Here is a 22,799-nt window from a genome sequence, read left to right on the forward strand (position 1 = left end):
AACTCAGGGCCTGGGTGCTGTCCCTGAGCTGTTTTGCTCAAGGCTACCTTTAAGCCACTTTGGGTTCGAGCTCTACTTCCGGTGTTCTGGTGGTTCATTGGAGATAAGAGTCTCATAGACATTCCTGCCTGGACTGGCTTTGAACCTGGATCCTCAGATCTCAGCCTCCTGAGTAGCTAGGGTGTCAGGTGTGAGCCACCAGCGCCGGGCTGTCAAATTCTTTTTGAGACAGGGTTGTTCCATGAGGCCCTGGTTAGCCTAAAACTCCTACAACTCCTGCTTCAGCCTCCTCGGTGCTGGGATCACGGGCCTGTCCATCTCTCCCGGACACCTAGCGCACCTCTCTTCCGCTGGGGACCCATGCTGCTCCCCCCCCCCCCCGGTGCTGCAGTGTAAACCGGAATGAACCTGGGTGAATGGACTGGGCCCAGGGGACCTGCCGCTCCTCCAGAGCACTGTGAAATGAGTTTCCTCTGCTAGGCCCCCACCCACAAGTGCCTGTAGGACACACAGACCAAGCTGTTGCCTCAGGATTAAGGTCCTCTGGGGTGTCTTAGGAACCCCGACACTGAGTCTCTCCTTCTTCCCTTCCACACCACAAGGCAGTCCTGTAGCTGGTGGCCAGGCCAGGCGGCACGGCCTTGGGGACAGGCGATGGGTCTGGATGGTCTGTGCAGCAGAGTAGGGCAATCTGTTTTGCTCATTTTTCCTCCCCGGAAAGAGGCCCAGATTCCCTCACACGCTCCAAGTTCAAACACCACTCCAGGCAGCCAAGTGTTTACACTAATGCTACGAGACCAACCCACTTCCCCCAGGGCCCTGCTCCCCCAGGCTGGGGTGGGCCTGGCTTACCTGACCAGGTCGATGGGCTGGTACTTGTAGAAGACCCGGTAGCTTGCCCACTCCTCGTACAGGAGCTAGGGAGAGAAAGAGGGGTGGGGAGCTGGCACAGCACACTGAGGTAATGGTCTGGCAAGGACTGGAAGCTGAAGGGATGGGATGGGAACCCTGGGGAGGGGCAGGGTCACTGGCAGTGAGGGTGAGATGCACCAACAACCTGTGCTCACACATACGGGCACTCGGTGGGCTTTGGCAGTGACTCTCCTGGTATCTACACCCGTCTGCTCCGGCCTTCGGCAGCTTCTTAATCCTTTCTTAGAACCTGGAACCTCTGTTGTATTGTGATATTGGATCTAAAAGTTGATAACCAATTACAACTGGAATAAAAGAACTTGTTTGCCAACTGGTTTGTGGCCATCAGGCACCATCGGCAGTTCCTGGCCAATGAATGCCAATGAAATGGACATGATTTGTGAACTTGTTCTTTAATGGGCTCTGACACTGTGGAAAGACACAATATGCTCTGTGTTTCTGTAGCTCCTTCAGGACTGAGCCTCACCAGGAACCAACAGTCCAGGACCGTGAGACAGTCCAGTTCCTGCCTGCTGTTCCTGCCTCTGGTCAGTGGTAATTGGTACGCTTTCTGAGCTGTCCAGGACACACCCCACACAGACTGACAAGCTACAGGGCTGACAGGCAAAGGCTTCCTCAAGGGGTCTTTTAATCAGTATTTCAATATTGGGGTTTGAACTGGGGGCCTTGCTCAGGCTTTTATTTCTTTTTGTCAGTCTTGGGCTTGAACTCAGGGCCTGAGCACTGTCGTTGGGCTTTCTCAAAGCTAGTACTCTACCACTTGAACCACAGCGCCATTTCTGGCTTTTTACTTTTCTAGCTATGTGGTACTGAGGAACTGAACCCCGGGTCTGGGTACATGCTAGACAAGCACTCTGCCACCAGGTCAAATTCCCAGACCTTGCTCAAGCTCTTTTGCTCCAGGGTAGTGTTTTACCACGTAAGCCACAGCTTCACTTCCGGTTTCTTGTTGTTGTTTTGGTTTGGTTTTGGTGGCTGGGTGATGATAAGACTCTCCCAGTCTTGTCTGTCTAGGCAGTCCTCAGATCTTAGCCACCTGGGTGGCTGGGATGATAGACATAAACCACCAGCACTTGGCGTGAGGAGGGTCTCTGGAGACCTGAGGTGGGAAAAGCCCCTGCCTCTGGACCAGGGAGCCACCTCAGAGGGCTGCTCAGTTTCTGGGGCCCCTTCTGCCCTGCTCAGGAGAGCAAGAGGTACCTTGCTTCCTCTGGCAGCCATGTGCCTCTTTAAAACCGGGAATGCAGAAGAGTAAGCTGCGTCCTTGTGTGCTGTGCCGTGGAAACTGAGGTTTGGCCTCTCTGTAAGCCCAGAGAAGCTTGCTTTCTTTAGCTCTTATGTCGGGTAAGAGGCACAAACAGGACACAGCCCCAGGATCCCAGCTCTGGGAAGAACACTGGCCAGGCTAGCTACTGTAGGCACAGTCTCGCAGTCGCTGGGACAGGGCCTGGGCAGAGCTCTCCCTGCACTCCTCCTTCCTCTGCCCCGCTCTGCCCCGCATCTGCCCACCTAAGTGGCATCCTTACTCTCCTTCTACCCCTGGGCCAAGCCTGTGCTCCTTGTAGGCGCCTAAAATAATCAAGGAGCTACACATTGGGACACAGGGAGAAGCCGTGTTGAAAGACCTGGGTTTGTGGTGACTGAGTGTGGCTAAGGCGTGGCCCTGCTCACAGGAGACCCTTGGTCAAGCAGACTTGATTTTAGGAAGACAGTCACCTCACAACTCAGGAGCCTGAGATCGGAAGGCTGCAGTTTGAAGCTAGCCTGGGTAGGAAACTCTGTGAGACTCGTAATTATCCCCAGTGAGCCACCCCAAAAGCCTCAAGTGGAGCTAAGGTTCAAGTGGCAGAGTGTTAGCTCAGAGACAGCACCCGGACCCTGACTTCAAGCCCCAAGACTGGCACATAAAAAGGAGGGGGGGCAGCTGGTGTGACTGGAGCTTGGGGATGGCGCAGAGGACCTGGGGATCTGAAGATAAGTCCAGCCACAAGGGGGGGGGTGGCCTGTCACCGTGCAGGAAATTGGGCCTCAGCTAAGAGGCAGGGGCCAAAGGTCTGGCCTCCAGGGCCGGAGTAGGCCGGGCAGGCCATGGAGCAGATGGGCTCCTCAGGCAGGCCTGGATGGCGAGTTCTAGGAGCCTTGGATCTCAGGCGGATGCCAGATGTTACACTAAAAATAACCAAATATGTCATTTTTTTGTGTGCTAGATCAGATAGCATCTTCACTGGATTTCTGGCCGGGCAAGTTTTATCAAGTACCAAAGACTGAAAAACAAGTGTGGGGCTGGCGGGCGCTGACAGGGAAAACTTCCTTCCTAGAGCTTCTGGGCCCTGGGATCTGGGACAAGGCTGCCATTGTGAGTGCCCTCCACCTGCGGGGGAGGACGGTGGGGTCCACGGAGAGCGGACGGCTTCAAGGGGTGCAGGGAGGCAGATGTGGGGCGTGGGATGTGAGATGGATGCTGATGGGAGGACAGGAAGAGAAGAGGGCAGAGGGAGACAGTGGCTGGTGGTGTACCTTCCCCGAGAGCCCAGGAAGGAGGAAGGGGACCCCACTCGGGACGGTGAGGGCTGTGGGGTGTGGCCTGGGCTCTGGACAAGGAGGACAGTGGCAATTAGGGATCAAAGAATTATGTGATGTTTCCCAAAGAGTGTTTCATGAAACAGCAGCCTTATAACTGTTCTATCGAGAAGGGGTCTATGACAGGTACATTTGAGAAACACTGAATGGCTGGTGCCCACCAGGGCCCCTGTGAGCTGGGCTCTCCCTGTGACTAGATACCCTGGCACCCAAGGTCATTTACCCAGGGGTGGTACAAGATTAGGCCAAGCACATCCCAAGACAACAGCAGCCATGGCAGCAAGCCCTCTGCTAGGCCCCAACTTACTTTTCTGTCATTGAACTCCACGTTGTCCCCCGCGTAGTCTCCCTGCCAAGGAAGAGGAGGGGCGTCACACAGGGTTGGTCAAGCTCATGACATGCCCTGGAAAAAGTCCCGCAGCCCCTGCCCCTCCCTGTGTGGTCCTGGGGCTGCCCAGCCCGACCCCATGCTGGACACCTGAGCCGCCTCTCACTGCCCCACACAGGGGCCAGGACACCACATCAGTGCCTGGTGACATTCTCTGTCTACAGAAGTGACTAACAACCAAAGGACACCTGCCTGGGTGAGCCCAATGTGCCCACTTCACAAATGTGCCCCTGTGAGGCTATCACAGGCAAAAAGTTGTTCACGAGACCTCATCTCAACCAGTGGCTGGGAGTGGTGGCACATGCCTGTCATGCTGCTAGGGGCTAGAACAGCACAACGCCTGGGCTCAGTGGCCCACGGTCTCATCCCCAGGGCCACAGCAAAACATAAGGAGGATCACAGCCCAGCAAGTGCCTGCTTCAAATATAACCAATGCACAAAGAGGCTGGAGGCATGGCTCACGTGGCAGAATGCCAATGAACCATCCTGCCACACAAACCAAAAAATGGGAAGGCAAAAAGCTCAGAGAAATAGCCAGAGTCTAACATTTCAACACAAAGGCAGTGAGAGGGAGAGGCTGTGTGTGGCTGGGTGTCGCCTGCCCGGCAGGTCAACTGCTGTTTAAAATCGGCTGGCTCAGGGCCTCCGGGAGCCTGCCTAGTGTCCTCTCCAGTCACCAGGTGACCTTCCTGACTCCTGGTCACCACCTGCTATGCAGGAGGAGACCTGCCAAGTCCCCAGGCAGGCTGTCCAGCACAGAGTCTGCAGTCACGCTTCCTCCATCTCCACGGGCCCCTCCCCACCTGACCCTGCTCTCCCGGGGATTCCCAGCACGTCCTTCCATGAATGGGCCGGCTGGCTCACCATTAGTTTAGAGCAGAGGTCTGTGTGGCATGACCTTGGGTGGACAGCTGCCAGGCAGGAAGGAAGCCAGAAAGCCTCAGAGTAGCCAACATAAATGTCAGCGCCCTTTCTGTCTACCTGTCACCCTGTCATTACAGGCGACCTCCGCCGGGCACTGCAAGACATGAATTACTCAACCCACTGGCCGGTGATGGCCCATGGCACTGGCCTCAGAGGTCCTTAATGAATGAACAAATGAATGAATGAAGCGAGGGGCGGGGCGGGGGCGGGGCAGGGGCGGGGCCATGTTGCAGGCCACCCACTGAAGATGTGGCACTGTTTAATGGGTAGGAAGTCTGCTGCAGATTAAACAGCAAGAGCTGGGCACGGGAGGCCATGCTGGAATCGTAGCTCCTTAGAAGGTTGACTCTGGGCGGACCACAGTTCAATGCTAGCCTGGGCAGAAAAGTTCCCAAGATCCCTTCTCAATTGAAAGGGGAGCAAGGCAGGTGGTACCCACTTGTCATCATAGATATGGACCAACCTAAAATAGGCGGATCGAGGTCCAGGCATGTACCTGAGCAGGACGTAAGACCCTAACTCAAAAATCACCAGCACAAAAAGGGCTGCTTTTGCAAACATGAGGTCTGGAGATCAGACTTTACTATTGAAAATAACAACTACCACCCAGTGCTATGTAGCATGCAGCAAAAAGCCACCTAAGGCTTGCTGGGGCCTTCCTGGTCACATTCTCTGCTGAAGGGCCCCGGGCATACTCAGCTAACTTCAGAACACCAGATGGAGAAGTCCTGATTCCATGGCAATGCCCGAAGCCAGGGGTTCTGGGTTCTGTCCTTGGCCCAGTACCATCAAACAGATGGCCTAAGCTCTCCAGGCTTCATTTCCCCTCTTCTAACATCTGGCCTCTAACACGAGAGACAGACACTCACGGGGTCCACGTAAGCTATGGACAGATGGACTCCAAAGACAGGGGTGGTAAAGACCAGAAAGAGGATGCCTTTGGCTTCTCGGGAAGGGAGAGGCAGGGGACACCGTAGCAGAATGACACCTAGGAACGGCTTTTGCCCCACACCTCTGAGTGACCTGGACCAAGTTACTAAACATCTCTGTTCTCTGTGTCTATACCAGATTAAATGAGATAAAGCCACTAGACGCAGTGCTCTTCACACAGTAGATTCTGGAAGAACCCTTTCCCCTTTCTGGCTGAAGTCTTAAAAAGTGGATGTGAAGCAGAGAGGAGCCCCTGCTCCTCACATTTTGACTCCTGTGTTCTTCCTGTGCCGGAGTTTCCAGCTGGAAGGTGGAGCAGGGCACAGATGTGGCTCGAGTCTGCCTGCTCTGCGGTCATGGACAGTGCTGGATCTTGGAGTCCAGCAGCAGCCTGAGACTGGAGCTGAATCCAGGACGAGAGCTCTGTGGGTACAGCCCAGACTGCAGAGGGCTGCGAGCCCTGGAGACTTTCACGAGAGAACAGGTCCCTTGCCTGGCAACCTACCTCAGCTATCCAATACACGCCGCATTTGCTAAGTGCATGGCATTCATGAGCGGATGTGCCTGACTCAGACCGGCCTCTGCAGGGTCAGGGGTATCAGGAGTCCAGAAACAGGGGGAAGATGCCTGTGGGTGTGCACGCACGTGTGCGGGCCTCTGCGTGTGTGCTGGGGAGGGAGATGGAAAAGGCTCTAAAGGATAGAGGGTACAGTTCACCCTAAACTCTTAACCCAGAGGAGGCTGCAGATGGGAAGGCCACAGTGGCAGGAGGGCCCAGCAGCGCCATCCTCTGGGCACACCCCTGCTGTGCTCTAATCTTGGCTTCCTCACAGCCCTTGGTTCTGAACCCACCGCAGACCTGCAATTAGAGGGTCCAGGGATTACTACTGGCTCACACATGGGGACACGGAGGGTCAGGGAGAGCAAGGGCTCATTCTGCTAAAAGCCAACAGGAGTCTGTGGCAAGGAATGGACTCTGGGCCCCCTGCTATCCAATCCTGTCTTTTCCTTTTGTTCCTGCTTCTGGGCTCCTAGTCTGTGCACTAGTGCATACTTGGAAAGTTCTAGAAATCCTCTGACCAGAGTTCCCACACTGCTCAGATCCCACAGCTTGATCCCAGTGCCCTGCCTAGTTCTGGCTTCTCTGTCTCCATGGAGACAATAAGAAGACAATCAAGTCTCTCTCTCCACCCCAAGCCCCAGCCCATGGCTCCATTTGCCAAGGAGACCAGTGAGGTATGGAGTCAGGACAGGAAGCTGGCTACTTGCGCCACAGAAACAGATACACAAAGAGCCCTTGGCTGCCAGGGCCCAGGTGGGGAGCCCAGGCCAGGGAAAACATTGTGTGGACCAGCTGGCTGTTAGGCCTAGAGTCTGCATAAATGATCTGTCTCGGTGGGACTTCTTCTGTCAGCAGAGATGGCCCTGTGTGTGACTTCTCAGGCCTGGCATGGGGGAACAGGGGAAGCCTATGTGCAGTTGACATTTATGGAGAAGCCAAGCAGGAAGCTGTGACCACAGGATGATTGACGCTCCTGGGGGTGTGGCCTGCAGGGATTTGGGGAATGGAATAATGCAGATTGCTTACATCGTGCAGTGGGTATGCAGCTGAGTACACACCATTGGCCAGCAGGCTCGTGATACCTTAAAAAAAACAGCAAGAGAGAATGTGGGTTAGATGCAGCTCCTGCCGCACGTGACACCAACACGGTTAGGGGGCGGCCCCACTCATGGGACTTTGCCCAAAGCCAAATGCACCTGGCTACCCAGAGCCCGGCCACCTTTCAGTCCGTTAGAGATGATACAACATGCTTGATTGGCAGGGCTAAGAAGACACAGAGGAGACCCCAGGGAAGGCTTCGGCTCGGAGGTCGGAGGCTTGGTCGCCCCCAGACCTCCGATTCACCGGTTACCCCAACCTGCCTGCTGGCAAGCCTGCAGATGGAAAAGGTGGTTTTGAAGTGGTTAGAAAAGCTGAATCATAAGAAAATGGATGGATGGGAAAATTGATGGCGTCAGAGGACACACATACAATTTGGAATTAGCTTGAGGCTGGTTGGAGAAGTGGAAGAGGAGGCCCCCCCACTTACCGTACTTCCCACACTTTCGCCTTTTAGTTAGAAGGGCAGAATCCTTCTTTCTTCCCTCTCCTTGCCCTGTTCATACATCGGCTATTAGTTACATGGAAGGGCCTCAAAGCATCAAAGCTACAGTTGGGGGAACAACACTGGTGGTGAGGCTCTCAGGTGGTCCTGGGCTCCTGGGGTGCGGGAGGAGGCTGGGCCCTGATTTGCTGGCCCGGGGCTGGCACTGATGCATTATAAGAATGATTACCCACACACCCACTGATGGATATGGGAGCTATGCCTGGCTCTGAAGACAGTACTGGAGGAGCAAAGGGAGCACCAGAACTCAGCATGCTGAAAATGATCTTGGGAATCTCATTGGACTCCAGCACATTGGGGGACGGCAGGCACCACAGAGGGGCTCCTGTGAATTCCTGCTGCTCATGTTCCCCCCAATCTGGCCAGAGCAAGGATGCCAGAGGGAAAAATGACCCTCTGGGAACATCTTAAAAGTGGGTCATTGTCCCTACAGGTGGCTAAGAACAGCACACTGGGGCATGAAGATCAGAGAAGGCAAGACCACCCTCAGGTCTTTGCTTCGTTTGCCGGTCTTAGCCGCCTCTTTTTTCACTGTTCTGCTCTAATGTCTTCTTATCAGAAAGGTGTTGCCTCACCACGGCCCCTTAATGTCCTGAGCCATAGTTCCTCTCAACCCATAGTTATAAGCCAGTTCTGGTTATCCATTCATTAAGTATTTTTTTCTGTCCTTTAGAAGAGAAGGGGAAGGAGTACTGGCCCTGGGTCAGAATACGAGGTGGGCAGCAACCATTTCTGGCTACAAGGACATTGAATAAACTTGGAAGTAGGCTGAGTTCTCGGGGAAGGAGCCAGCATAAAGTTAGGCTGGCAGAGAAGGGAGCCCCAGTCTCTGTCCTCTATCCCCAGGGGCAGGGCCCCTGACAGGACATTTGTGTAAAGCCTGCATCCCAGGGATGAGGCAGAGTGGGGCACTGGCTCTGGCCAAGCAACCCTCACCCTCTCTGCACACCTCTGCACACCCCTCTCCCATGTCTGCAGAGAGGAAACGGATTCCACACCAGCCCTAGACCTGAGCCAGGCTACCTCTCCTGGCCCCCCACCATCCTGCTTCTGGCGGCTTTGCATGGCTTTTCTGGATTTAAAGTCCAGTCCGCCTTTACCTCCACCAGGAGCAGGACCTGCTGTTCTGCACAGTCTCCTGGCTTGAGGGTCAAGTTCCTTCCACCCCTGAGTTCGGGACCCTTGCTCCCACTGACAGCACATGAGCTCAGAGGTTCAGGCATGTCCTCGGCCTTGTTGGTTATGTACTAGGAGCCCGCCTCAGTCCTGGCAGGCTCATCTGCCTCCCAGGTCCAGTACTGAACCGGCCCCTCCTCCTCTAGCCCTGCTGGATTTCCTACAGAGTCCTCCCTCCAGAACCCACTGGCTGCAGACTTCGGCTCTTCCCAGGTCTGCCCTGTCCCCCATGGCCACAGCCCGGTCCTTGCAGAAGTGTCCATGAGCAAGAGGCCTTGTTCTAGGTAGGAGAAGAAGGGGACGAGTAGGAGAGGCATGGACAGGGCTGAGTGATCTGAGCTGCGGCAGTGGGTGAGGGGACCTGCATGGTAGTGGTCTCCACGCTGGGCTTCTAAGGGATTCTGGGAAACCAAGCTGGGATGGCACTGTCCCAGTCTCTGAACTGGGTATCTGCCGGGTAGACTGGCCCAGCTGGGTATCCTTGCTTTGAGCAAGCCCTGCTGAAGCCGCCTGGGTGCTTGGCCTGGGCTATTCTGTGCCACATGCGGCTTGGCTGGCTGGAGCTTGCAATGGCTTGGCAAAACCACTCAGACTACAGCCCCTGAGGGACCACTCCCTCCTGCCTCCCACAGCTAGTGGGGACACAGTCCTGGTCTGCTTCCTGGCTGGTCTGTTTGCAGCAGGATTTCAGCACTCTTGGAAGATCCTGCCCACGTGCTTGCTCAAGCAGGGTGATGGCTGCTTCTGGCTCCAAGAGCCAGGCCATAAATCTGCCCCTGGTCCTGGAATACCTCCCTGCCAGCTGCCTGGCCCTCCCTCTGAGCCCGTTACACAGGCCTAAATCAAAACCCTCCATAAAACCCCCAGATGCTGCCCACCTCCCACTGAGATGATTCGGAGGCCAGATTACCACTGCAACCGCCGCTGATCTCAACACCCAAAAATGTCCTTACCCATGCTGTACTTGGCTTTTGTACACGTTGTTCTCTTCAAGATCTCGTAGACCTGTGGTGCGGAGACAGGAAGGGAGTGGGCAGTGACCTGGCCTGCATGCAATGCAATACGCTCGCTGGTCAGGCATTGCCAGGGTGGCTAGTGGCCTCTTAGTTCCTGAGCTCAGGACCAGCAGGATCAGAAGTCTGTGGCTCCCAGGTGAGGGAGCCCAAAGGCTGGCTGCACCACACGGAGAGAATGGGTCTTTCTGCCCCTCCTTCCCAAACAGAGCATGGGGCTGGCCCTCCAGAGAGGGGCCTGAGTGGTGTAGTCCACCCAGGAGCTGCTGGGGTCTGTGGGCCTGTCTGTCAGCCCTGGGGGATGGTGTGTGTTTGTATCTCTAGCCCATGCCTCAGTCTCTCCATCTGTAAGACAGGACTGGATCAAGCATTTCTGGTCCAGAGATGCTCTCCCATGGGACCTTCCATGGCTCCCATTCCCTAAGGTAAGATCAGCCTCCCTCCAGTGGCCCAGGCGCACACAGCCCTGGCCTCTCATGTTCATTGTATTAGCCGCCAGGGACCCTGGCCTCCTGGCTCTGCCTCAGCACAGAATCTTCTTAGACCTCTCCGGGGCACACAGACTCAGGAAGCAGCTCCACTCTGCCCTGGGCTCCTCACCCCTCCCTGTCCGCCACCTGCCAAGGGAGGGATATGCTCCTACTCCTCTCTTCCCTCCTCCCCTCCCCTCCCACAGTGCATGCAAGGAATGAACTACTCACCCAGGTGCTCTCAGTGACTCCGAATCTGACCAAAAGCATAACCACCTCTTCCCATCTCCCACCTACCCCCACTCACAACCACTGCAGGGCCCTACATCTGCCTTTCCTCTGCACCCCCAATAGCCAAAGCCTTGTTCCATAGCCTCTCAGGGCTCCCTACTACCTAGACTCACCCTCAAATACCCCAGACCAGCACACCAGGCTCCCATTCCTACTTGCTTGCATCTGGCTTCCCCAGCCCCACCAATGGGGTCACAGCTCCACCCTTAGAATAGCCTGACCCCGGTCACTGCTGGGTTTCAAAGACCACCAAGCCTGGTGAACAAAGGGCAAAGACTTCAAAGATTGGAGGCCGAGGGTGGCTTAAAAACTGGCCATCTGGATCTCCTGGAGCCAGTGCCCCTTGCTTTCTGGGGAGGTTCATGGAGCAGCCATTGCCCTAGAGAGCAGAGCTTAACTGGATTTCACAGCTGATTCCACTCCCCAAACATTCCCAGAGCAGCTGAACCTTGTGGGTTCACAGATATGTACCCCACCCCATGCGTCTGGGGGCATTCTGATGCTCCAGAAACAAGCCAACCAACAAGCCGGGTCAGTTTCCTAGAAGGGCCCTGAGGGTAACACAGAGGGGCTCCCCAGGAGCTGCCCTCTGAGGGAGATCTTGATATTATTATCACAAGATCTAATTGCTAAACTTAATCATAATATGCAGTTAGTGATCAGGAGGCAGTGCCCAGGCATTGACCTGGCCCATGTGCCTATGCTGACCCAGGCTCACAGCTGCCCTGTGGCATCAAGTCAGACTTGCCCTCATTCCCAGGCTCTGGGACCCCTGTGGTCACAAGGCTGGGAGTGGGCAGAGGGCAGTGGACCTGCCCGGCCAGCAGTGGCTAGAGCTCTACATGGCAGTCCTGCAGCTGGCCACCTTCCAGCAGAGAGAAAGTATCTGCACCAGGCCAATCAGGAGCCTCTCAGCCCTGGCTGCTGCCCAGCCAGGCTGGCAGGAGGAGGGAATGAAAGCAGGGCACGGCTGCCAGGAGAATGTCATGTTTAGATAGAAATTGGGTCCTGCTCCATGCACAGACCCGGCTTGGCTGGCAGACAAGCTGGCGGCTGGTGGATAAGCCTCAGCCAGTACCTTGAATAGGGCAGAGTGGCCTGGTCAGACTGCAAATCTGGCTGGCTCATTTGGCGAAGGCCTACAATGATATCCGAACCCTGTGTCTCCTGCCCTGACTGCCTGCTCAGAATCTCCAAGCTAGAGATCTGCCAGCCAGGCACAAGTGGCACGGGGTGGGGGTGGGGTCCCAAGATGTGCAGGACATCTGATCGTGAGGCTTGGGGCAGGGAGAGGGGGTTCAGGACTGTGGTACCTCTGCCTGGAGGCCTCCTCTCCCCAATTTCCTATTACCTTTGTTCTTCTCCACGCCCCTCCTCAGAGCCCATGTGTCAGTCAGCCCAGGTCTTAGCAGTCCCCTGGGACACTTCCTGCCCTCCTATTTCATTATTCTAATTATTTCTGTCACAGGCAATTAGAGCTGGCTTCCACCCTGAGGAATTTCGCCGAAATGAAATGATCATGGGGTCTCTGGGGACCCTGCTGACGAGACAATCACAGCAGGCAACAGATACTCACTATTGTGCTTCGGGTTTTGCTGTCGAAAAAAGAGTCTTTGTCGGCCAGGTCAAAGCTGTGGAGACAGGAAGGGGGTGAGTTGCTCAGTAGGGGCAGCAACCTGGGGCCCCAGACCCTGGGGAATTGCCCTGTCCCCACCGGGGACAACAAGGTGTCCATCTGTTTCTGGGCCTATGAGGGGACATTGTGCAGCCTTCCATGGGAGGCGTACCAGGCCCCAGCCGTGAGAGGGACCCCAGCGGCAGGCCGGGTCAGCTGTCTCCAGAGACTTGGAGAGCATCCTCAGTGGGCAGACTTGTACATTTTAACAAATAATAATAATAAAAAGACCTTTGTGTGGTTGTACACAGGGGTTTCAATTCAGCGCATCCGTTTCTGAGCACACTGCTCCGCTCAGCACAGCCCTTGCCGTCTCCCTGCCTCTCCCCAGGCAGTGTGCAGACCCAGCCTTAGCGCCCTGGGGACAACCCAGCACCATTCTACCATGATGCAGTGCCAGTTTTGAAAACAACTGCCTTGGAGCAGCCAAATGGTGCGGGGACATGGGGTGGGGTGGGGGCTCACAGAGCCTGTCGGAGGGTCCCGAGGGAAGGACGAGGTTTGGGACACGGCCCCCCAGCTTAGTGCCTGGGGATGCACTGGGCAGCAGGCTAAGCTCCGAGCTCAGCACTGGCATCCAGGAGGCCTCTGAGCCCCAGGGCTTGCCATCCATGACCCAGGTAGCAGTGCCCCACTGTACCTTGGGATCAGGGAGAATGGAGGGTTCCACAATAGGCTGGGTACTGCCAGGCAACAAGCTGCTGCTGAAGGCCTCTGGGACCTCTAGACTCCTTGTGGAGTGCTCTCAATTGCTGCCTCCTGAGCTGCTGGCTCAGAATGCTCAGGGTGCCATCTGTGACAAGCCTGGCTAGGAGATGCAGCTGGGTGGGGAGGCCCAGATCTCTGCCTTGAGGGCCTGTGGCGTTCTTAAATGCCACTGCACTGGACAAGCCTCTGTGCCCCTCCATGTCCCCACAAGCAGGGGCCTTAAATCCATTTGTTCAGCCTCTTCTGGGCTCAAGCAAACATTCTGTAAGAGCTGTGCGTGGGTGCGTGTGTGTGCGTGTGTGTGTGTGTGCGTGTGTGTGTGTGTGTGTGTGTGTGTATCTGTGTGTGTCTGTGTGTCTGTGTGTAAGCTGGTACTGGGGCTTGAACTCAGGATCACTGCCCTTTAGCTTTTTTGCTTAAGTCTGGCACTTTACCACTTGAACCACAGCTCTACCTCTAGAATTTTGGTTGCAAATTGGAGATGAGTCTGGCTGTGACCTGCCATCCTCGGATCTCAGCCTTCTGCAGGGGTTTACAGGTATGAGCCCCAGGGCCCAGCTTCCCTTCATTTTGATGGGATGGAGGGCCTGCTAAGGTTTCTCATGCTGGACAGTGCTCTCTCTAAAGGGCAGGGTCCTGCAGGGAGGGCCACTCACAGGTGCTGCTTCTCTCGGGAGAAGGGGTAGGACAGCGTCTTGGTGGTCTGCGGCCGGTGCTCAGCCACCCTAGGCTGGATGGGCTCTGTGAGCTTCTGCAGCATGGAGTTGATGGTCTTCAGGAGGCCGTGGGTCTCGCTGATGTGGTACATCTGTGTGGGGGGGCACAGGGTGAGGGGCCTGCGTCACTCTGCTAAGCCCTGAAAGCTGGAGACACAGGCTGGGGACCCAGTATGGCTGGCACGCCCCTCCCCTTCTGCTCCGGCCCCCTGCCCCGCATTTCAGCAGATCCTTCCCCAAGCTCACAGTCTAGAAAACATTCCCAAACTACTTTTTGTTTCTAAAGGTTTCCAAATGCTTTCAGTGACATCCCCGAGCCAGCCCCATTCTTCCACTTACAAGCAAGCTCATCAAACTGCTTCTTAGCCATAAAGTTCCGAGCAATTAAAGGGAAAAATCCCAGCAAGCTAGGACATGTAATTAAATTAAATCTGATAAATGAGCTGAGACCCCACAAGCATCAAAGAACCAGGACTTGGAGTTGGACTGGGTTTGTCTCGGTAGGACATTGCTGTGGCTGGGTAGAGAGGCTCTCTGAACTTTCTCCCGGTGGGATTTGGTCTCGGGTCTCTGAAGACCACCCAGGGCTGTGTCATGTCCTGCAGGACCAGGACAGCGCCTGGGCGGGGTCTCATCACTGCCCCCCCCAATAGGGGTGCAGACACCCACTGAGTGTCCTGGGTTCAGACGCTTCTGGTGCTGGCTTTCCCAGCAGGGGTCCTGGCCACCACTGACCTTCTTCGTGGGCATCTTCAGCTTCAGGAACTCAGCCTCTCGGCAGAGCACACTCCAGGGTGCGTGGATCTTCACAAAGCCAACTCCGGGGATTTTAGTCTAGAGAGAGAAAATGTGTGTGTGCCAGGCCTGGGACTTGAACTCAAGGTCTGGGTGCTGTCTGAGATTTTTTGCTCAAGGCTAGCGCTCTACCACTTGAGCCACAGCTCCACTGCCAGCGTTTCAGTAGTAACTGGAGACGAGAGTCTCGCAGACTTTCTTGCTTGAGCTGGCTCCAGGAGGTTCCATGCCAAGGTTCTCCTAAGAAGAGATCCTTCCTCCATATCCAGGCCCGTGTCCTGCCTCTCTTGTCCCTCTGTGGGCTACTCCCGTCACTCAGGCTGGCTTGCCCTCTCTCCGTTCTGTCTCGGACCCCAGCACTGGCTGCTGCAGTGCCAGAGCAGAGACCCCTTCCCTCTGCCCCACAGCGGCCCCATGTGTATCTCATGAACGGTGCTGAGGATGGCTAAATCCACCCAGTGCTTTCTCCTGAGTGTCCAGCCCTACCCGTGTATTGTCTGTGCATCAGTACACACAGTTTAGAGCTAGCTTGTGAGGACAGCCCTGTCACCGAGCTCCGAGCCTATCAGAGTGTTCAGGACCTTTCACCAACACTCTGCCCCACTGGGCTCAGAGCTGCTCTGGAGGGGTGGCAGGCTGGCCTGGGCTCTCCAGCTCCCAGGTGTGCAGCCTAGGGGCTCAGGAGAGGGAGGTCGGGTGGCTCCCACACTTCTGAGGCTCTGCTGCCTGGTCTGGAATCCAGCCCTGCTCCTCTGTGACCCAGCCAGTGTCTTCACCTCCCTGGGCTCTGTGCCTTATCGGGGAGCAGGGCACTGGACCTCTGCTGCCCTCAGCAGCCCTGGCCCTGGAGCCCAGGACCTCAGTGTGAGGGCCTGAGCCCAGGCTGCCTTTTCATGACTGCAAGCAGGGGAGAGCACGACTGCGCTGGCCAGCCTGCCTGCGAAGGTCCCCGCCCTGTGACTCACTGGCTGACGTCATGGGATACCCCTGAGTCAGGAGCAGGGCCGCCCACGTGTGGCGGGGCCTGGCTTTTCCTGTGCCGGCTCCAGGTTTATTTCTGGGCACAGCTCAACCCTCATGCAGAGACCCAAAATACATTCCATGAAGTCCACGGGGACCTCTGTGCACAGTGGCCCCGGGGCCAGCCCACTGCTGTCCTCCCTGAGAAACGTGCCCCGCTCCCAGCATTTACGTGCGCGGCGGGGTCTCTCCCAGGGAAACAGCTGGCGAGGCTTGGGAAAAGGGTCATGGGAGTTTACTAACATGGTACCAGGCGGACCAGAGTCCGCCCACAGCAGGAAGACAGCTCTGGTCCCTGGAGCCCGGCCAGAGGAGGGGGGAGTGAGGGAGGGCTGGGGGGCAGTGGAGACTCACCTGAGCGCCCAGCCCAGCGTGTTTAAATCTCCATTACCACTCTCTGTGTCTGTCTCTGTCTCGGCCTTGTCTTTCTGGCAGTACTGGGGATCACACGCATGCTCGCTGGGCCTGCAGCCCTGTTTGCTCAGTGAGTTATCAGGCAGGATCCTGCACTTTCCCCCAGGTGGCTCTGGACCATCACGACTGTACCGGTGCCTCCTGTTCCCGGGGATGAATGGCCGCACTCGGCTTACGTGTTAAGATGGGGTCCTGCTGGCTTTGTGCCCTGGTTGGCTCTGAACCGCTATCCTCTCCATCTCCACTGCTCAGCTGGCTGGTGTGACTGACCCAGGCCCTGGTGCCAGGTCCCCAAACCTCCATTCTGAGGATCTGACCTCCTCAGAACTGAAGAGGAAACCCACAGCCGAAACAACAAACTCTTTGGTGACCAAGAACAGCAAGATGCCCTCTGCCTTCTGCTGCCCTGGAGTCTGGGAGTCAGGCAGACGCTGCGTCTGTCTGTCTGAGTTCTTGTGCGCAGCCAGCAGCGTTCTCTGTGGGCATGGGTCTGGCATGGGAGAGTGGGCCTGTCTGCTGTGTTGTCTCAGAGCACGTGGCGGGGCTCTGGCGGTCACTGTGGGTGCTCCTCAGTTCACACCAAGGTGGGGAACCCACAGGGCGGCCCTCCCCAGAGCAGAGCCAGTGAAGAATGCTGAACATGCAGAGCAAGAGTTAGCCATGGTCAGCGGAGGCTGAGGACAGGAGGGGAGCGGGGGCAAAACCAGACCTGAGGCAACCAGGACCCTGTCTTCCCTGGCTGAACCCCAGAATGGCAGCTTGGGTACAGGCGAAGGCTGGACAAGGAATGAGAGGTACCACTACTGGAGAAGGTGGGAGAGGGAGGAGGAGGAGGGGGAAGAGGAGCGGGAAGTAGGAGAGGTTTTAGGCCCATCCAGGTAGGACAGGAGACTCCGCATGACGCTGGACCCTGGGGGTGGCTTTTGTGACCTTCAAAGGAGCAGCTGTGGTCCCAGGGCTCCAGGGACTCTGGGGAGGAGGGGACCACTTCTACCACCAGAACTGGCGCACTCCACAAGCCAATCTCAGCCTCCCTCTCAGGTCCCCCTGTGTGCTGGAGTGGGGTGGGGGGTGAGGAAGAGATGGAGAGGAGAAAGGAGCATGGAGGACACTGAACACAGCACTGTGCCAGGCTGCCAGGAGCGGGGGCTGCCCAGGGATGAGCTAGATCCCAGCCAGCTCTGCCCTCCTCATTTGAAAAAATAAACCTCCAGGCAGAGAAGTGGACAAAGGACAGGAAATGCTGAAAATCAGACACAGCCAGCCTGGAAAAGAACCAAACAGACCGTCTGGAGATAAACAAGGTCTATAGGGTTAGCAAAGTGGTGGTGCTCTGCTGGCTGGGAGATGGGAGACGTGGGAAGGGGGCTGGGAACGTGGCCCGAGGGTGGCTGCTTCCTTGTAGCTGCTTCCAGTTTCTCCTGTGTAAACCTTGCATAGAAAGTGCTAACGACTTCTGTACAGCATCAAGCGCCAACTCTGCCCCTCTGGCCTGGGCAGCCAGGGCCAACACAGTCACGACCAGACAGCGCTGATCCCAAACTTTAGAAATGCTGCTGGAAGCCTGGAGCTGTAATGCTAACGACTATGAGTCTGAGACCAGGAGGACAGCGATTTGAAGCCAGCCTGGACAGAAAAGGGGTGGCTCAAGAGGTAGAGCAGTAGTTGAGCCAGCAAGCTGAGTGAGGGCAAGGCCCTGTGTTTAAACTCTAGAACCATAAAAAAAAATTTTTTTAAAGCCCAGAATTCCCTGGAGTGTGCAGAGGACATGATTCTGGGTGCCCAAGACAGGCGAAGAGCTAGCCAGCAGGGGTGAAAGCACACAGCTGTGGGCCTTCCAGACAAGGACAAGGCCTTTGGGGCCCTGTGAGGGCAGACCTGCTGCCCTCCCTCCCCTCTCCCCCTCCCCCTAGGAAGGCCACAGGAGTGGGCAGGGGTGGTTTCATATGCTGCAATTCCTGGTCCCAGTGGCCACCATTAGACTTTGTCAGAACCCCCCACCCCCCGCGCGGAGGACGCCTGGCCTCCACTCCTGAGCTGACCCCAGGTCCTCAGATATGGCAAAGGAACAAAGGTCTCTTCTGCTGCCAAGGTCCCTTAATGGAGAGAAGGAAAACCCATCTCTGTGACTGTGAGTTCTAATCCTGTCTGCCAGTACCCAGGCCACAAGGCCACAACCACTGCTGTCTACTCTGCCCACACACCAGACCTCAGCATTGACTTCCTTGCCCCTCCAAGGAAGAACAAGGCCCCTCCAATTTACAGACAGGGAAACTGAGGCTCAGAGAGACTTGCTCCTTGAAAGGGAGCAGGAAAGGGCAGAGAGCTCTAATGCAGCCCCTCGGTTCAGAGGCTCTGCCCCCGGCTTTTGGATCCCTAGCTGTGGCCCGATGGCATCAACCTGCAGGCTCCAGTGGGCTCTTTTCTCTTGGGCTGTAACCCAGTCAGCCAAAGCTAGGTCAAGTGCTGAAGCCAGCCAGGGCCCAGCCAGCCCCACACAGCAGGATTTCCATCTCCCAGTGACCCTGGGACATAAATAACGCCCAGCAGGCTTTGAGGCTGGACCTCAAAAATGCTAATGGGTTTTCTGTTGGCCATAAACTCCTCTGTCCTTTAAATGGGAGCCCTGTAAGCTGACCCTAGAGGAGAAAGGGGGACGGGGAGGGAGGAGAGGGGGAGGGAGATGGAGTTAGAGAGAGGGAAAAACAGGAGGAGGAGGAGGAGGAGAGTAGATAGTAAGGGGAGATATAGAGGGTAGGGAGGAAAGGGTGAGAGGGATAGAAAGAGGGAGAGACAGAGAAGGGGATGTAGAGAGAGGGAGGGAGGGAGAAAGCCAGGGAGGGAGACAGAGGGATAAAAAGTAAGAGAGGACAGGCAGAGGGAAGAGATGCAGGGGTGGGGAGAAAGAGTGAGAGAGAGTAAAGGGTCAGAGAGAGAAAAAGATGAGAGGCAGAGAACGGGATGGGGAAGGAAAGGAAGGGAAGAGTAGGGGGGAGGCAGAGACAGTGAGAGGGGACTAGAGAGGGGTAGCGGGGAGAGGAAGAGGGTAAAGAGAAGGATGGGGAGGGAAGGGAGTGGTGCCTTCTGCCTGTCCCCTCTCTCAGGACATGGCTTCCCTGCTTTTCCCATCACGCCCTCCACCCAGGTCCCTGACACACCGGGTGGAGGCAGCACTTCAGTGCCCACCCCTGCTCTGCTGCCAGGGCCTCTCTCGGAGGCGTCTGTGGCTAGTCTCGGAGAGATAAACCTCTTCCAACACTGGGACCTCCACTTGTAGCCATCTCTGGCACTCATCTGTGGGATTTGTGAATTTGGGGGGTCCTTCTCTGAGGGCTCTTCTGGGGCTTCCTCATGCCTCAAAGGGCAGCCTAGACAGGCGAGCTGCCCTACAGCCTGCATTGGCACAGAGCCCTGGACACCCAGAGCATATTCTGACCCCAAAGGAAGCTGACCTGCCTCCCACCCCCAAAACCAGCCGACCCCATCATGAGTGCCACACCTATGCTCTGCCCCAGGCCCCCTGCAGCACAGCCTCTGGCAGTGTCCCCAAGCCAGCTGCTCGGGTCCCGCCCCAGGACCCTGCTAGCGTGCCCTTGGGAAACAAGCCCTACTGCTATAATCGCATTAAGGTAACATGGTACGAGGTCACCGGGGTCATCAGAGAGGGAAGCTCGAAGTCTGCAGCAGAAGGACGCAGGTGAAAATGGAGGCAGAGACTGAGGAGTGAGGCCACAAGCCAAGGAGCAGAGGCCTAGTTCCTGGCAGAGGCAGGCAAGGCACAGGTCAGTCCACATCCTGACTCTGTGGTACCTGTGGTCTCCAGGTCTGGCTTGAAGTTCCCTGGACTGGTTGGTGGGGAGGCAACTCTGGCTCCAGGCATGTTTGGCAACACCTGTGAACATTCTGCAAGTTGCCATGCAGAGGTGTGGCTCAAGTGGCACAGCACTAGCCTTGGGACAGAACCCAGGACATGAGTTCAAGCGCCAGTACCAGTATTTAAAAAAAAAAAAGAAAAAAGCCAGGCGTGGTGGCTCACACCTGTAATCCTAGCTACTAGGGGGCTGAGATCTGAGGATCACGGTTCAAAGCCAGCCCAGGCACAAGAGGACCTGAGACTCTCATCTCTAATTAACCTCTAGAAAAATGGGAAGTGGGGCTTGGCTCAAGGGTAGGCCGGTAGCCTTGAGCTGAAGAGCCCAGGGACAGCACCCAGGCCGAGTTCAAGCCCCATACTCCCCCTCCCCGCCCCAAAAGAAGAAGAAAAAAGAAACATGAAAAAGGACTAGGAGGGTGGCCTCGTGGCAGAATACTTGCCTGGCATGGATGAAGCCCTGGGTTCCATTCCTCAGTACCACATACACAGAAAAAGCTGGAAGTGGTGCTGTGGCTCAGGTGGTAGAGTGCTAGCCTAGGACACGCTCAAGGACAGCTCCCAGGCCAGCCCTAGGACTGGCCAAACAAAGGCAAAAACTTGAAAAACAAAGTGCACCAAAGCCCCAGATTTTGCTTCAACTCGGGTGAGACTGCAGCTGGCTCCCTCTAACCCAAGCCCACCACGGAACAGGGCTCAGCAGAGCTGCTCTCCCTGCGCCAAGTGCCACCACTGCCCTGGGCCCTAATCCTGAGGGTGAGGGCCAGCACACACCTCTGCGTCATGCATGACACCAACCCTGCTTCTCTTGATTCCCATGGAACAAGCAACAGGTGCTAGAGGACGAGGCATCGTAAGAGCTGCTGCAGCTGAGCCCAAGACAAACGGAAAGCAGGAAAGCCAGGCTCCCGGCACGCCCGTTCTGTGTCCTTGGGTCTGAGACTTTATCGCAGATGCTTTGCAGTCCCCGGTAAGGACAGGACTCGTCCACAAGCATCTGGTATGGAGGGCAAACTGCCGCTCACCAGGCAGGGTCACCTGCCATCTTTAACAGACAAAAGCTGCAGACCAAAGCCAAACCTCCGAAGTCATAGACAGGCCACGCCCGTGACCTGGGACTCTTTTCATGGTCCTCTCCTCCCCATCCCCCAATCCCTGTCCAAGCAGAAGCCAATGCCTGTACCAGGGAAGATGACTTAAGTGCTGTCTTCCCATGACTGCATGTAATGCATCTCCTTTCTCCACCTTTCACAACGTCTCTACTTAGTTTCACCACTATTGACAGCCACTCCAGCAACCTCAGCACCCTGAGGTGCATTTAGGAAGGGCTCTCGGACTTCCCTGGGCCCCGGTAAACCCAGACTGCAGCAGGGAGGTAGCACAACTCAGGTATGGACACTTAGAAAAGTTGAGCTGTCTTAATTACATGTCACATTTTTATTTTTAAAAGGGTATTAAATCAAGGGCCAGGAGTTTGGTCTAGTGGTAGAGTGCTTGCCTCGCATGCCTGAAGACCCAGGTTCGATTTCTCAGGACCACATATACAGAAAAAGCTGAAAGTGGTGCTGTGGCTCAAGTGGTAGAGCTCTAGCCTTGAGAAAGTCCAAGGACAATGCTCAGGCCTGAGTTCAAACCCCAGGACTTGCAAAAAGAAAAAAAAAAAAGTAAGGTAAAGGGTTAAATCAACTGCTGAAAAGCTTGATTTAGTTCTGGAGCCAAATTATGCATGGCATTTTGAAGTCATTTACTGGAAAAATCTAGGTGTGTGTGTGGTATGGATGTGTGCCAGCACTAGGGCTTGAACTCAGGGCCTCATGTTCCTCCCTGGCTTTTCACTCAGGCCAGAGCTCTACCACATGAGCCATAGCTCCACATCCAGCTTCCTGGTGGCTCTTTGTAGATGAAGGATCCGGAGGACTTGTCGGCCCCGGCTGGCTCTGAATCAGATCTGAGTCTTCTGGAGTAGCTAGGAATGAGTAGAGGTGTGAACCACTGACACGGAGTTACATTTTTTTGTTTTTTTGCAACAGTAACCAATGTCCTCTTATTTGTTTTTTTTATTTCAAAGGCATGAAGGAGTTTGGAAAACACTTGTCTGCCATATTGTGGAATGCAGCCATGAGAACAAGCCTCGCTACAGAATGCCAGCCAATGAGGATGAGAATCGTACAGCATGCCAACCAATGAGAATGAGACACACATGGCATGCTAGCCAATGAGGACAAGCCTCATACAGAATTCCAGCCTATGAGGACAAGCCTCATATAGAATTCCAGCCAATGAGGATGAGCCTCGTACGGAATGCCAACCAATAAGGGCAAGCCTCACTATGGAATACAGCCTGGCTGTTGTGTGAATGCCAATGCTATCTCCATTTCCCAGATGGGGAAACTGATGCCTCCAGTGCAGATCAGGCAGGTAGAGGCCTGGGTCTGAGCCAGGCAGTCTGATTGTCACATCTCCCAGTGGCTGCCACTCTGAAAGTTTAAATGTGCCTCGGGAAAGAGTAGCAGGGATGGAGAGAACCCTGCCGGAGTGTAGGGTTCCAAACCACTCTGTGGGTGCCTGAGGCCTCCAGCCTCCTTCCTCCAGTTAGAACTGACCTGCCCAAACCAACTCCACACAGTAGCCACATTGTTCAAGAAGCTGGCAGGGCAGGAACTGCTCTCTTCTCAAAGAAAGGCAGAACACTGAGAAGAACAGAATATACCTGTCTCTGAGTGGCCAGCC

The 22,799-nt window shown here is 55.7% G+C and overlaps 1 protein-coding gene across 1 annotated transcript in view; it reads right to left on the reverse strand.

The window, feature by feature from the left end:
* The window catches only part of Ano1 (anoctamin 1), a 63,232-nt gene that overhangs the window by 30,270 nt on the left and 10,163 nt on the right, over positions 1-22,799 (reverse strand). The window contains exons 3-10 of the mRNA XM_090347192.1: positions 14,705-14,803; positions 13,910-14,061; positions 12,447-12,501; positions 10,050-10,101; positions 7,846-7,911; positions 7,344-7,399; positions 3,821-3,862; positions 853-917 (exon numbers count right to left, since the gene is read on the reverse strand). Of these exons, the coding sequence (XP_090203318.1) occupies positions 853-917; positions 3,821-3,862; positions 7,344-7,399; positions 7,846-7,911; positions 10,050-10,101; positions 12,447-12,501; positions 13,910-14,061; positions 14,705-14,803 (587 nt within the window). The remainder of the gene's footprint in view (positions 1-852; positions 918-3,820; positions 3,863-7,343; positions 7,400-7,845; positions 7,912-10,049; positions 10,102-12,446; positions 12,502-13,909; positions 14,062-14,704; positions 14,804-22,799) is intronic.

This window comes from Megascapheus bottae, chromosome 16 (genome assembly GCF_031878675.1).
Source record: "Megascapheus bottae isolate mThoBot1 chromosome 16, mThoBot2.hap1, whole genome shotgun sequence".
Lineage (NCBI taxonomy): Eukaryota > Metazoa > Chordata > Mammalia > Rodentia > Geomyidae > Megascapheus > Megascapheus bottae.